The 15,960-nt window shown below is 43.0% G+C and overlaps 1 protein-coding gene and 2 non-coding genes across 5 annotated transcripts; 2 read left to right on the top strand and 1 right to left on the bottom strand.

Moving 5' to 3' along the window:
- The first annotated feature begins 10 nt into the window (after positions 1 to 10).
- On the top strand, positions 11 to 14,632 carry LOC118400154 (store-operated calcium entry regulator STIMATE-like). Of its 3 annotated transcripts, XM_035796700.2 has the most exons (9): positions 11 to 1,241; positions 3,239 to 3,287; positions 3,501 to 3,596; positions 6,083 to 6,204; positions 6,773 to 6,885; positions 7,092 to 7,169; positions 7,404 to 7,553; positions 13,835 to 13,928; positions 14,033 to 14,632. In XM_035796700.2, the coding sequence occupies exons 1-9, from the start codon at positions 1,040 to 1,042 to the stop codon at positions 14,074 to 14,076; spliced, it is 948 nt and encodes a 315-aa protein (XP_035652593.1). In that variant the 5' UTR covers positions 11 to 1,039; the 3' UTR covers positions 14,077 to 14,632. The 3 variants fall into 3 exon arrangements, with proteins under 3 accessions (XP_035652593.1, XP_035652596.1, XP_035652594.1); XM_035796703.2 differs by lacking the exons at positions 13,835 to 13,928; positions 14,033 to 14,632 and adding an exon at positions 8,444 to 9,328; XM_035796701.2 differs by having other exon boundaries at positions 21 to 1,241; positions 13,835 to 14,632.
- Positions 12,697 to 12,768, top strand: trnae-cuc (transfer RNA glutamic acid (anticodon CUC)). The gene has a single exon. It is a non-coding gene; the product is annotated as a tRNA-Glu (tRNA).
- On the bottom strand, positions 13,426 to 13,497 carry trnae-cuc (transfer RNA glutamic acid (anticodon CUC)). The gene has a single exon. It is a non-coding gene; the product is annotated as a tRNA-Glu (tRNA).
- Positions 14,633 to 15,960: the final 1,328 nt, after the last annotated feature.

The raw sequence follows: 15,960 nt of genomic DNA, 5'->3' as shown, positions 1-15,960 counted from the left end.
TGATGCCGTTATTTGTGTCACGTCGAGCACGTGAACCTTCACGTCTTGTCAACATGAGTGGGCAGTCTGAACAGACTCCGAAGGGATGTAGCTTGAAATTCAAGTGGTAAATTAGCTAGCTGCAACGTATGGACTGGATACTCTGGTCACTATTCATAGATTTTTATGCTAAACAGCTTTTTCAAATGAAATCTGGAGTCGTGAGAATATCAATATAATGCATTTCATACATGCAGGAGGGATCAATTGCAAATAACGTTACTTGGACTGGACCAGACTATGTAGCTAATTTAGCTAGCCTAGCTAAATTACCGACGTTAGCAACTACCTTCTTCACGCTGGTAGCGTTAGGCTAGCTAAAATGATAACTGGTGGTTTGTACCTGACGCGATATTAGCGCAACACATTTGTATTTACTCAAGGCGCTTGATAGCATAGCTAGCTAACGTTAAGTGGTACAGAAATAGCCTAAATCAGCTAGCTTAATTTGCAAGCTAAAATGACATGAAGAACATACCTTGGGATGACTCATCTTTTACCCGACTGATGTTAAATGCAACTTTGTTGTTAATGTTTCCGTTAGTAAAACATTGAGTAGCTGCATGCAAGTGTGGTATATGCGTGAAGTATCCTTGTCCATGCTTGCCTGTGTATCTAGCTAAGCTAATTAGTTCACGTTAGGTAGGGACCCAAGATGGGTTTTGATTTGTCAAAAGAAGATGCTGACGCATGGTATGTATCTCATCCTTTTATGGCTTTTCTGGAATAATATTATCAACAATGGCATTTGTTTGCTGACACTGGCTACGTAGGAAACGAAAAGATATGGATCCGCGGTTAAAAGGGAGAATGTTCCATTACTAGTGTCTAGTTATCGTTCTCAGTTTTCCCGAGATTGTCTGCATAACTAGCTAATCGATTGCTAGCTGGATGACGAAGACACCCATTCTATGTGGATGAGACATTTAAATTGACGTTATTGCTTGGCTATCTACCTATATGCCATCGCCCCAACAACCCATTTTTTATCTGGTCAACCATGGCGGTTAGCGGGGTGAGTCTCCTTTCTCAAGTCGGGGACGTGGCTGCTCCGGCCGCTATGTCCTCTTCCAATACGTCAGTGTCCGCCAGTCCCACGCCAGATGCGGACACCCGTGGCTGCGAGAACGGTGCCTTGATGGACTCTTTCGGCATCTTCCTGCAAGGCCTGCTAGCGATGGTGGCCTTCAGTACGCTGATGTGTGAGTACAGCCAGCCAGAAGCACACCCAGGCTGGACATTTGACTTGTTTGTTCAGTATAGGCTTATTGTTGAAATTGGATAACCTGCTTAGGCTAGCCTTAGGGTAGCCTAGTGGTTAGAGCGTTGGACTAGTAACTGAGAGGTTGCAAGTTCGAATCCCTGAGCTGACAAGGTACACATCTGTCGTTCTGCCCCTGAACAGGCAGTTAACCCACTGTTCCTAGGCCGTCTTTGAAAATAAGAATTTGTTCTTAACTGACTTGCCTAGTAAAATAAAGGTAAAATAAAAAATTAGGCTACTTGTTTTGAATTGTCTGTCTGTTTTGAATTGGCAAGAATCACTGGCAGTCATAGCATTCACTGTGTCTCAAAAGACTGGATTGGACGGAGTTACTTTGGACACAACAGACATCTATGTTGGCCCATCCCCTTAGTGTGCCTTTTCGGTCATGTAGTTTGTCCTCCCCTTTGATTCAGTGTCCGTGTTTCCCTGGTAAAGAGGAACTTCAGTCACATCAGCAAGAGGTGAGGAATGTTCAGCTCTCAGAGCAGCGATGATGCCTGATGCAGGTTTCTAAGCAGGAATTGGCTGGGCCTGAGTCTGCATCAGTCACAGCCCAGCCCACAGCTTACATGCAGGGTGTGTCAGTAGTTGCATACACAACACATAACAGAGTAGTATGAAGGAGCCTAAAGTTACAGCACAACCATATGAAAATGCCACTGTAAACATTAGTTTGGGCATCACACTAGGAAAACAAGCTCCCCTTTTGACAGGTGACATAGACACATACTTTACACACAGGCATGCACGCACACAGTAAAGTACTTAACACACACTAGGAGACTGTTGTCTAGTGGTACCATGGCTGAAACACAAATTGAGGATTAGCGTATGTCCAGTAGATTAATGACCAGTTGAGTCATAAAGCATTGAACCACTTCTCACCCAGCAATCAATCATGTGTAATGATGTTAGGAGAAAGGGGGGGCATGGAAACAAGATTACTATTGTTGGGAACAGCCAGAGCTTTATTTGTCAGCCATTACGTCACATTGGGAGAATACACACGCTCACACAGGGATTAATTAAAGTGTAGGCCTAGACTTTAAAATAACCCAGTGGCTTGTGCCTCTCGTACACATAGGGCCCTGAACCCCAGAGTAGCAGTCGGGGCAGTTTCTTTCATGTAGGCTATTGTCTGTAGGGGAAAATCTTTGAACACATTCTCCCAACCTACAGTATCTCATCCCCATTTTTGCATAGCCAGGTTGGTAACCCAGGTGATCATGCTGAAAGATTCAAGTCACTGATATACCAGTCACGTGGTCAGGACAGTGTGATATGTAATATGACCATGCCTGGTGTAACATACTCATAGCACTAGCCGGTCCTCTTGATTACAGTGCTAAAGGCATATTTCTTTAAGGTCATAAGAAACAAACCAAGTTTTTCCTCTGCTCACAGGCCAAGTGAGATTTGGCTGATAATGATAGGCACAGTAACATCAGCTTGACTACAATTTTAGTACAGTAGTGTGCCACTTCCTCTTACCATTCACCCTTCCTCTATAGTCTGAGCTTGTGTAAACATGGCATCTCAATAGCTGACTTGTTAAGAGAATGTAGCCTAATGAACATTGTTTGGTTCAGTCTTAAGTCTACTAGTTAGGCTATGGTGCCAGGTGTATCCTAGTTAAAAGGGAACACTGAACTGCATTTCCCATCACACTGGCCAATACTCATAGAAAAAGGCCCCTTACATTTCATGCTGATATTTTGACCATCATACTAAACTTGATGATGAAAATGTAAAGCCTATTTAAGTTCAGACTTGAGCGGTCCTAAATGAATTTACATGAATAGGCTGATTGAATCTGCTCCTTGACATAATTAGGACAGAGGTACTGATTCATCCCACCGCCGTCGTTTGTGTCCGTGTGAGAAAGAGAGCAGCAGTCCTATATGTGACTCTCTGTCTGTCTCCTGTCCACAGTAAAGCGCTTCAGGGAGCCCAAGCATGAGAGAAGGCCCTGGAGGATCTGGTAAGACAGGAGCCATCTCACACCCACTCCCAACCATTGTATTCAAGCTAATCCTCTTCAATATTGCTTATGACCTAGTTACAATGTGAATACTGAATTGCAACTAAGATAAACACAAGACTGGTGCATGTTGTAATGTTATGTTCAGCTTTTGAAACAACTTGAATGCTTTAAGAGTTTTTAAAATATCCTCCTGTCCTGGCCAACTTTCAGGTTCCTGGACACCTCCAAACAAGCCATTGGGATGCTGTTTATTCACTTTGCCAATGTCTACCTGTCTGACCTCACAGAGGAGGACCCCTGTTCACTGTGAGTGTCTGTATATTTGTATGTGTCCGTCAGTCATTGTGTTTGTCTAACTGTGCGTATGACTGTGCGTATGACTGTATGTAGGATAAGTCTCTTTATAACGTTGTCTACCTCTTCTTCAAAAGTACCTTCCTCCCCATCTGAAATAAGCATGCCCCTTTCATAAAATGTAGAACTAAGAACAGATATAGACCTTGGTTCACTCCACACTTGACTGCCCTTGACCAGCACAAAAACATCATCTGGCGCACTGCACTAGCTTTGAACAGTTCCCGCGATATGCAACTTTTCAGGGAAGTCAGGAACCAATATACACAGGCAGTTAGGAAAGCAAAGGCTAGCTTTCTCAAACAGAAATTTGCATCCTGCAGCAGTAACTCCAAAAATCTTTGGGATACTGTAATAAAGTAAATGGAGAATAAGAGCAGCTGCCCACTGCACTGAGGCTAGTAAACACTGTCACCACTGATAAATCCACGATAATCAAGAATTTCAACAAGCATTTCACTACGGCTGGCCACACTTTCCACCTAGCCCCCCCCCCCCTTCTCCTTCACCCAAATCCAGACAGCTGATGTCCGGAAAGAGCTGCAGAATCTGGATCCCTACAAATCAGCTGGGCTAGACAATCTGGACCCTCTCTTCCTAAAATTTTCCACCGCCGTTGTCGCAACCCCTATTACTAGTCTGTTCAACCTCTTTTTCGTATCGTCTGAGAGTCTTAAAGATTGGAAAGCGGCTGCGGTCATCCCACTCTTCAAAGGGGGAGACACTAGATCCAAACTGTTACAGACCTATATCCATCCTGCCCAGCCTTTCTAAAGTCTTTGAAAGCCAAGTGAACAAACAGATCATCGACCATCTCGAATCCCACCGTACCTTCTCCACTATGCAATCCGGTTTTCGAGCTGGTCACGGGTGAACCTCAACCACTCTCAAGGTCCTAAACTATATCATAACTACCATTGATTAAAAAAACAGTACTGTGCAGCCGTTTTCATCGACCTGGCCAAGGCTTTCGACTCTGTCAATCACCGTATTCTTATCGGCGGACTCAACAGCTTTGGTTTCTCTAATGACTGCCTCGCCTGGTTTACTAACTACTTCTTAGAGTTCAGTGTGTCAAATCGGAGGGCCTGTTGTCCGGACCTCTGGCAGTCTCTATGGGGGTGCCACATGGTCCAATCCTCGGGCCGACTCTTTTCTCTGTATAAATCAATGATGTCGCTCGTGCTGCAGGTGATTCTTTGATCTACCTCTACACAGATGACACCATTCTGTATACATCTGGCCCTTCTTTGGACACTGTGTTAACGAACCTCCAAACAAGCTTCAATGCCATACAACACTTTCCGTGGCCTCCAACTGCTCTTAAACGCTAGTAAAACCAAATGCATGCTCTTCAACCGATCGCTACCCGCCCGCCTAGCATCACTACTCTGAACGGTTCTGACTTAGAATATGTGGACAACTATAAATACCTAGGCATCTGGTTAGACTGTAAACTCTCCTTCGACTCACATTAAGCATCACCAATTCAAAGTTAAATATATAATTGGCTTCCTATTTCGCAACAAAGCCTCCTTCACTCATGCTGCCAAATATACCCTCGTAAAACGTACTATCCTGCCGATCCTCGACTTCGGCGATGTCATTTACAAAATAGCCTCCAACACTCTACTCAGAAAATTGGATGCAGTCTATCACAGTGCCATCCGTTTTGTCACCAAAGCCCCATATACTACCCACCGTTGCGACATGAATGCTCTCGTTGGCTGGTCCTTGCTACATATTCGTTGCCAAACCCACTGGCTCCAGGTCATCGAAAAGTCTTTGCTAGGTAAAGCTCCGCCTTATCTCAGCTCACTGGTCACCATAGCAATACCCAAACAGAGCACGCGCTCCAGCAGGTATATTTCACTGGTCATCCCCAAAGCCAACAGCTGCTTTGGCTGCCTTTCCTTTCAGTTGTTCTCTGCTGCCAACGAATTGCAAAAATCACTGAAGTTGGAGACTTATCTCCCTCACTAACTTCAAGCATCGGCTGTCAGAGCAGCTTACGGATTGCTGCAGCTGTACACAGCCCATCTGTAAATAGCCCGTCCAACTACCTACCTCATCCCCATATTTATTTTTATTTTTTTCTACTCTTTTGCACACCAGTATTTCTACTTGCACATCCTCATCTGCACATCTATCATTCCAGTGTAAATTTCTAAATTGTAATTACTTCGCCACTATGGCCTATTTGTCATACCTCCTTACTTCATTTGCACACACTGTATACAGATTTTCTATTGTGTTATTGACTACGTTTGTTTATCCCATGTGTAACTGTTGTTTTTGTCGCACTGCTTTGCTTTATCTTGGCCAGGTCTCAGTTGTAAATGACAACTGGCCTATCTGGTTAAATAAAGGTGAAATAAAAAAATGAAATAAAAATACCTCAACCTTGAAGTGTATAATGTCTCCTCTCTCTTCCTCAGTTACCTTATAAACTTCCTCCTGGATGCGTCTCTGGGCATGCTGCTTATCTATGCCGGGGTGAGGACTGTCAGTGCCATTGTAGAGTGGAGGCAGTGGGATGCTCTACGCTTCGGAGAATACGGTGAGGGTCAGGAGAGTGTGTGTTTGTTGGTGTGGATGAGATCCTTTCACCCTGTAGTACACATGATGTCCAGAAGAGGGCAGAGGCTACCTCGTGCACTGCAGTGCTGCAATGTCATCCAGATCAAACAGTGGACCACTGTTAACTTGTTCAACTGAAGCAGAGTTTATGTTTGCTACAATGAACTTTCCCTGGTTCTTTGATTTAAAGACACAATATGCAGTTGAAACAATTACAAACCAGTCACCCTGCTTCTGTTTTGGTAAAAGGCTGAGATGGGCCTGGAGAAATGTAACCACTCAACAAATATTCAGAGAAGTTGGGACATTTTTTGCCGGTCCTCACTTGTAAAATACTATTTTAGGCTTTGGGGTTTGGGTTAGAATTGGGTTTAGGTTTAGAGTTAGGGGTTAGGGAAAACAGTATTTGGAGTGGGATTCAATTGTTGTTCCCAAAAAAGTCCTCACAAGTATAGTAAGTGTGTGTGTGTGTGTGTGTGTGTGTGTGTGTGTGTGTGTGTGTGTGTGTGTGTGTGTGTGTGTGTGTGTGTGTGTGTGTGTGTGTGTAGGAGAGCCTGTGCAGTGCACTGCATGGGCGGGCCAGTGTGCTCTCTACATCCTCATCATGATGTTTGAGAAGGTCCTCATCATCCTGGTCCTACTCATCCCCCAGTGGAAGAAGGTGAGTAGGGGGGGCATATTGGGTAGGGTCCTGACCTATGACCATTTCAGTTCAGACCATTTCGTATCAGTTCAGTTATATTATCCCTGTGGGAAGTGTATGAATTCTAACAGTAAAGTAAACTCTGTCTGTTTTAACTTAGTTGTGTTAATGTTTGTATTTCCTGTCTTGTTTGTTGTGCTCATTCGTGTGTCTGTGTATCACAGCTGGCTCTCCTGAACCCCATAAACAATCCTCAGTTGGAGCTGGCCATCGTCATGCTCATCGTCCCATTCTTCGTTAATGTAAGTTAAGTGTGCAGTGCCCTCCGTGAGGCAGGGCTCTATGAAGAACATGGTATCATATGGAATGGTATTACTTCATAGGTTGTTGTTTGCGACAACTATGTGTATTTGATGTTATGTTTGTTGACAGATTTTAGCCAGTTAGGCTTGTGGTTTGTGTGATCAAACTGTCTCAGTCATGTGTGTCTGGTGTTGTACTTGCTCAATGGGCTGTGTACCATATGTTGTCCTCAGGCCCTGATGTTTTGGGTGGTAGATAACTTCCTGATGAAGAAGGGGAGGACAAAAGCCAAGCTGGAGGAGCGGGAGGTGGGGGAGGATGTGCGGGGCAACCGTAAGGTGCGCTACAGACGGGCACTCTCCCACGACGACTCGGAGTCTGAGGTAAGACCTGGACCCCACCACTAACACAGGGCCATTTATAAAGTCATGGACAAAAAAACGGTAAAAACACAATCATACATACATTACACACACAAGCTGGTTTTGGAAAGAGCTCCTTGATTTGAGTCCTTGATTTGATTCTGAGCCTCGTCCACCTCTCCTCCTTACCCCCAAAATCCCTCTCCTTGCAAACCTTGCAAACCCTGTGTGGCCTCTCGCTCTCCTCCATTGCCTCAGGCTGATGTAGCCACTGTGCTAAGCGACATCCTCCCTGAACTCCACTGGCTGTGTAGACAAAACTCTGCCCAGCACCAGCAGGAGCCTCTCTCTGGGCTGTAAATCATTCCACCTGGTGCCCATGGTCAGTCACTTTACAGGCCTGTAATCTCCTCCACAGACCAGAGACAACCACCACACTCACAAACATTCATACATTAAGTCATTTAACAGTCTGCCTCAAGCAGGGGGAATTCTTATGAATCAGAAACTGTAAAAACAAACTGTTCATCCGTTAGGAGTTTTTTTTAGAGTCCAGAGTTCTTGCTTTGGTATCAAAGGTTGAGTTTATTGTGAAACCTAGGTGATTGGTTTCTCCAGTAACAAGAGGGTAACTCATGACTCAGCCATAGCACTTAGAGAATTTTTATTTAACCTTTATTTAACTAGGCAAGGATTACCGACACCAACTTTCCCTCTTATTGAGGCAAATTTGCTTCCGTCTGTAATATTAGGTGATTAGGCTACACAACTATCCTGCATATTTTTTTGGTTCCAAAACAATTATTTGTTTAGCATTTAATATTCATTTGCATGCTTCCTGCAATGAAAATATCTACCCTGTCCCTGTTTTTGGGTTCCAGCTCACACTCCCTCTCCCCCTTTCCACACAGATTAAAGGGAGAGATGCATCCTGATAAGCACAAGCATACGACTGTTGAGGAACAATTTTAAATGTAATTATGGGGGGATTTTTTATTTATTTTTTAAACACTTACTGTTAGGGTAAGTGGACCTATTAAGCCCACTTATCTTTGGATGTAGATATTTTTCTTAAACAAATTCTGCTGTTTTTAACCAATTCATCTGGTTGTTATATCCATAAGTTTTTTTTCTTCCAAGCCAATCAAATGTTATTGACAGTTATGTGTAAATTCCCACTAGCAGCCAATTTCAAAGTTGCAAAAGGTGTGTATTAACATTGAATTCTTACTTACAGGCCTTTCCCAACGATACAGAGAGAAACAACATTTAGAAATGATAAAATAGTCAAACGCATAATAATACACGTTGTCCTAGGTCTCTCTTTATGTAGTGTTGTCTCTTGTCGTGATGTGTGTTTGTCCTATATTGTTATTTAATTATTATTATTTTATCCCAGCCCCCTCAGGAGGCCTTTTGCCTTTTTGGTAGGCTGTCATTGTATAAATTGTTACTAATTGTGTTTATTTATTTAAATAGGTCAGTTAAGAACAAATTCTTATTTACAAGGGGTTCCACTGCCGAGGTAATTGAGGGATATATGTACATATAACTAGGAATAAAGTGACCAATTAGTAAACCGCAGCATGTGATCAGTCAAAAAAAGTTGGTCCAGGTATCTGTGTTTAACTATTCAGTCTGGGTTCCACTAAACTAACATATGGAATTGTTTTTGGATAGTAATACCATGGATCATTTAGCTATTTGATTTCAAATTTGAGGACCCCTTTAGGTATAAAAAAATTATACAGTACTAGTCAAGTTTGGACACACCTACTCATTCAAGGGTCTTTCTTTATTTTGACTATTTTCTACATTAGACATGAACTATGAAATAACACATGGAATCATGTAGTAACCAAAAAAAGTGTTTAAGAAATCAAAATATATTTGAGATTCTTCAAAGTAGCCACCCTTTGCCTTGATGACAGCTTTGCACACTCTTGGCATTCTCTCAACCAACTTCACCTGGAATGCTTTTCCAACGGTCTTGAAGGAGTTCCCACATGCTGAGCGCTTGTTGGCTGCTTTTCCTTCACTATGCGGTCCAACTCATCCCTAACCATCTAAATTGGGTTGAGGTCGGATGATTGTGGAGGACAGGTCATCTGATGCAGCATTCCATCACTTTAATTCTTGGTCCAATAGCCCTCGTTGTCCTGTTTGGGGGGAAAAAATGATAGTCCCACTAAGCGCATACCAGATGGGATGGCGTATGGCTGCTTAATGCTGTGGGAGCCATGCTGGTTAAGTGTGCCCTGAATTCTAAATAAATCAGACAGTGTCATCAGCATAGCACCATCACACTTCCTCCTCCATGCTTCATGGTGGGAACCACACATGTGGAGATCATCCGTTCACTTACTCTGCATCTCACAAAGACACGGCGGTTGGAAGCAAAAAAATCTCAAATATGGACTCATCAGACCAAAGGACAGATTTCTACCGGTCTAACGTCCATTGCTCGTGTTTCTTGACCTAAGGAAGTCTCTTCTTATTGGTGTCCTATAGTAGTGGTTTCTTTTCAGCAATTCAACCATGAAGGCCTGATTCACACAGTCTCCTCTGAACAGTTGATGTTGAGTTATCTGTTACTGAAACTCTGAAGCATTTATTTGGGCTGCAATCTGAGGTGCAGTTAACTCTAATGAATGTATCCTCTGAAGCAGAGGTAACTCTGGGTCTTTCTTTCCTGTGGCGATCCTCATGAGAGCCAGTTTTCATCATGATTTTTGTGACTTCACTTGAATAAACTTGAAAAGTTAGTGAAATTATCTGCATTGACTGACTCATGTCTTAAAATAATTATGGACTGTTGTTTCTCTTTGCTTATTTGAGCTGTTCTTGCCATAATATGGACTTGGTCTTTTACCAAATGGGGCTATCTTGTGTATATCACCCCTATCTTGTCACAATACAACTGATTGGCTCAAAAGAAGGAAAGGAATTGCACAAATTTTAACACGGGACACCTGTTAATTTTAAATGTATTCTAGTTGACTACCTCTTGAAGCTGGTTAAGAGAATGCAAAGGTTGGCTAAATATTTGATTTGATTTGTTTAACACATCTTGGTTACTACATAATTCCATGTGTTATTTCATAGTTGTTATTCTACAATGTAGAAAATAGTACAAATAAATAAATAACCCTGGAATGAGTAGGTGTTTTCAAACTTTTGACTGGTACTATGTATGTATGTGTATATTAGTTGTATTTATTGTTATCAAGAAAAATGGGTCAATTTATATTATTACTTTTTGTCGATATCACCCAGCTCTAATAGCTCTATTGACATTGTTGGGTGACTAAAGTCGCTCTGGATAATAGCATCTGCTAAATAACTTGAATGTGTATATATAGCGGTGAGGGCATCGAATCCTTACTTCTAGACCACCAGGGAGCTGTATCTAATATTAGGAATGCATGTCCTATGGAATTACTCTCACATAGACTTTGTGGCACTACACACGACTGGCCGTGGCATGTGTGATGGGAGTAGTTTCTCATAGACGTCTGGATGTAGTGTAGCAGACTGCCACAACATTGCACATTTCCTCCAATCAGAAGAACCATCTGCAATCCACCAGTGTGGCCCAAACCCACTATTAAATTAACCTCCTGTACACAGAGCATATATAGCTTTAGTAATCTGCCTCAAGCTAAAAAGAAAATGAACAGTGTCTACATAGAGATTAAGAACAGTGATCTTATAGGTGGTGGGAAATAGCAGGCTTGTTTTATAGTGATGATTTGGACCTAGTTGTTGAAGTTACAGATGCTGACATATTGGTAATGCTGTAAACAACCCCGATAGCAACCCTCTATACTACACCCAGATGCTGACATATTGGTAATGCTGTAAACAACCCCGATAGCAACCCTCTATACTACACCCAGATGCTGACATATTGGTAATGCTGTAAACAACCCCGATAGCAACCCTCTATACTACACCCAGATGCTGACATATTGGTAATGCTGTAAACAACCCCGATAGCAACCCTCTATACTACACCCAGATGCTGACATATTGGTAATGCTGTAAACAACCCCGATGGCAACCCTCTACTACACCCAGATGCTGACATATTTATGCTGTTAGCAACCCTCTATACTACACCCAGATGCTGACATATTTGTTATGCTGTAAAGCAACCCTCTATACTACACCCAGATGCTGACATATTGGTAATGCTGTAAACAACCCCGATAGCAACCCTCTATACTACACCCAGATGCTGACATATTGGTAATGCTGTAAACAACCCCGATAGCAACCCTCTATACTACACCCAGATGCTGACATATTGGTAATGCTGTAAACAACCCCGATAGCAACCCTCTATACTACACCCAGATGCTGACATATTGGTAATGCTGTAAACAACCCAGATAGCAACCCTCTATACTACACCCAGATGCTGACATATTGGTAATGCTGTAAACAACCCCGATAGCAACCCTCTATACTACACCCAGATGCTGACATATTGGTAATGCTGTAAACAACCCCGATAGCAACCCTCTATACTACACCCAGATGCTGACATATTGGTAATGCTGTAAACACCGATAGCAACCCTCTATACTACACCCAGATGCTGACATATTTATGCTGTTAGCAACCCTCTATACTACACCCAGATGCTGACATATTGGTTATGCTGTAAACAACCCCGATAGCAACCCTCTATACTACACCCAGATGCTGACATATTGGTAATGCTGTAAACAACCCCGATAGCAACCCTCTATACTACACCCAGATGCTGACATATTGGTAATGCTGTAAACAACCCCGATAGCAACCCTCTATACTACACCCAGATGCTGACATATTGGTAATGCTGTAAACAACCCCGATAGCAACCCTCTATACTACACCCAGATGCTGACATATTGGTAATGCTGTAAACAACCCCGATAGCAACCCTCTATACTACACCCAGATGCTGACATATTGGTTATGCTGTAAACAACCCCGATAGCAACCCTCTATACTACACCCAGATGCTGACATATTGGTAATGCTGTAAACAACCCCGATAGCAACCCTCTATACTACACCCAGATGCTGACATATTGGTAATGCTGTAAACAACCCCGATGGCAACCCTCTACTACACCCAGATGCTGACATTTGTTCCTTCCACTTTCACACCTCCCTGGTGGTCAAGTGGTTAGGATTCGGCGCTCTCACCGCCGCGGCCCGGGTTCGATTCCCGGTCAGGGAACAAGCTTTTTGGAAAGAATGCCCGTCAACACAAGTCAGCACAACTTTTTATTTACACACTTGAGTACTTCTCATTTTACCTGTGCATTCAGAATGTATTCAGACCCCTTGACTTTATCCATATTTTGTTGTACAGCCTTATTCTACAATGGATTAAATAGATGTTTCCCTCATCAATCCACACAATGCCCTTATATAGGCAGATGTGTGCCTTTCCAAATCATGTTCGATCTATTGAATTTACCACAGGTAGACTCCAATCAAGTTGTAGAAACATCAAGGATGATCAATGGAAACAGGATGCACCTGAGCTCAATTTTGAGTCTCATAGCAAAGGGGCTGGATACTTACCTAAATAAGGTATTTATTTTTAAGACATTTGCAACAATTTCTAAACCCGTTTTCACTTTCATTTTGGGGTATTGTTTGTAGTTTGACGAGGGACAAAAACCAATTTGAATACATTTTAGATTAAGGCTGTAATGTAACAAAGTGGAAAAAGTCAAGAGGTCTGAATGCATTCTCAATGCACTGTATGCATGTGTATTTTAAGATCTGAATGAATGGGTAAAAGGAGAGGTACTCTAGTGTAAATAAAAAATGATTGTGGTGACTGGGCTACGGTTGTCGGGCCTTCTTGGAAAGAATAAAACGTGTGTTCCCTGACCGGGAATCGAACCCGGGCCGCGGCGGTGAGAGCGCCGAATCCTAACCACTAGACCACCAGGGAGCTCTGTGTGGAGCCTGAATTTATGTCAGATGGAATGCGTGACAAAAGGGAGGCACCTCTCCAAAAGGTGTAATTTACCAGGCTGCCAGCAGGGTGAGCACTTTTTTTTTTACCCTAAGCAATCAGCCTCTACCCCCATCTTTCCACCCCTCTGAGACAGATGGATGAAGAATGATGCGTTTCTTCTGACATGGGAGATTTGCTGGCTGCTGTGAGCATTTTAAACTCTGGGATTCAACTCATTTGACCCATATCGCAGTGTTCTTTGAATATCAGCCATCCAGGCAGTGTGACTTCCTTTGGTCTCATTTCCAATCTCTCTCTTTCTCTCTCTCAGATCCTGTTCTCGGCTGACGATGAGATGGACGACTCGGAGGAGGAGGATGTGCGCCGGCTCACCGGCCTCAAAACGGTCAAGAAAAAGAAGCACCGTATGGGGATCCCTGTTTAACCTGGGCCTACCCAGGCTGACTTGGTCTAACCCACTCGTGTGTCCACTCGCCTCACTTCACGTCCCAACTCTCTCCCTCTCCAGGCCCTGCTGCCCGGACTGGAGCCTCCTGGGAACATATCGTCTAGATTCCTCTTAACAGCAGGCTAGCATTGGTCTCTTTGTGAGTAGGGCGCCTCTGTAGGGAGGTGGGATCATGGAGAACTGCAGATCATGGGGACTATTGGACTGCCTTTACTACACATATGCATGGGACTCCTGCAGCCTCTACACTGGGAATAGAAACACTCGGGAAAGTATTTTGCTGCAGCTAACCATTTCTGAGATTCCACCATAGATCTATCACTTATGGTGGTGACACTCATTGAAGAAAGGAATTGTTATGATTGTGGAAAACCGTTAACACTGGTGTATTTTGGGACTGGTTGAGTGGGTGACGCAGTATAATTGCTAGCACCCCTTCACTGTGGTTCCACGCGGACTCTTAAAGAGGCCACGGATAATATTAACTGCGTCAGGTTAAGCTGTGAATGGTTGTTACTTGTTCTGTGGTTTAACAGATGACCCCTGTTGGATGTAGAGGGAGAGAACAGGCACCTGGGATTGCACTCGGTATTTCCCTTGCCTTCCTTGCAAACCTCTGTCATTTTAACATTTTAATACATTTGATACTTATCTTCCGAATCTAAAAGTGATTGTATTCCTCATTTAGATTCCGTATATAAAATGTATGTCTCTTCCTCAGCTAGGCTGACTGCAATGGCCTGTTATAAGAGTTGGTGGAGGTGTGTGTCTGTCTGTGTGAACTTCTCATTCATGCATGTGCGGGAAGTTTAGGATGATGCTCCTATGGAGGCTTTGCTCTGTAAACATGCAGTGTTTTATAATAACACTCACATTTCTAACTCCTAAGCCTATATCATGACTGCTGAGGGAGGACGGGTCAGGACAGTGCAGCTTGGCTGTGTGTGTCTCAACCATGCACCACCCAACCTTAACCTAAGGGACTGAGACCCCTATCCCACTGACGGTACAGCCAGGCTTTTAGGTCTGCAGGCCTGGATCGGGCCCCTTCTCTCCCTGTGTGTGTATATGACTTAGCTAGGATCTCTTCTGTTCTCTTCTGTTACCTCTTTATTCCTAGTCTTTTTACAGTAAGTTATTTTGGACTAAAACCATGAGACTGAACCTATACCATGTGTTCTTAATTCAGAGACGGAGTAGATATGGGACCTACGGGTGTGTCCTCACAACCAATGTTCAAACTCTCTGCTCTTGCCCCCATCACTGGTCTAAGGATGTTCTTTGTTTGTTTTGTATTTTTGTATTTGTTTTGTTCATTCCTTGTTTTCGACAATGTGCCTGTGTGAATTTACCGTGTTTGTGGATGTTCATCTTGTGCCTCAGATCTTCAGACTTGCAGTAGCATTCAGTTGGTTTGGCTCAGATGTTGAGAACTTGACAGAAGCACAGACCTCTAGACTGGGAGTGACATTTGGGCCGGTGTACAACCTACAGTACAGTGGAGAGCAGTGCGGGTATGTTTGTATGTTTGTGTGTGCAGTGTTGTAGTACTCGAGACTGGTCTCGAGACCACATATTGAGTGTCTTGGTGTCAGATACATTTGTACTCTGTCTTGACTCGGTCTAGAATAGTGACGACTCGTAATTTCTTCCCGATACCAGCAGAGTAAAAGTAAAACATAATTATCAACTTCCATTCAGTCAGTACATAAAACCACTTCGCCAGGCTAAATATACAGTGTATTCAGACCCCTTGACTTTTTCCACATTTTGTTACGCTATAGCCTTATTTTAAATCCTCAATCTACACACACTACCCCATAATGACAAATCAGAAAAAACAATTTTAGACATTTTTGCAAATTTATACTGACTAAAAACTGAAATAACTTATTCAGGTAAGTATTCAGACCCTTTGCTATGATATTCTAAATTTAGCTCCGGTGCATCCTGTTTCCATTGATCATCCTTGAGATGTTACTATGACT

This window comes from Oncorhynchus keta, chromosome 21, assembly GCF_023373465.1.
Source record: "Oncorhynchus keta strain PuntledgeMale-10-30-2019 chromosome 21, Oket_V2, whole genome shotgun sequence".
NCBI lineage: Eukaryota > Metazoa > Chordata > Actinopteri > Salmoniformes > Salmonidae > Oncorhynchus > Oncorhynchus keta.
This window is presented reverse-complemented; position numbering and strand designations above follow the sequence as displayed.

Excerpts from the sequence above, each read along its gene's own strand:
- LOC118400154 (XM_035796700.2), top strand. The coding sequence starts at position 1,040 with ATGGCGGTTAGCGGGGTGAGTCTCCTTTCTCAAGTCGGGGACGTGGCT. Across the intron at positions 1,242-3,238 it reads GGCCTTCAGTACGCTGATGT|TAAAGCGCTTCAGGGAGCCC; the intron begins GTGAGTACAGCC and ends TCCTGTCCACAG. Across the intron at positions 3,597-6,082 it reads GAGGAGGACCCCTGTTCACT|TTACCTTATAAACTTCCTCC; the intron begins GTGAGTGTCTGT and ends TCTCTTCCTCAG.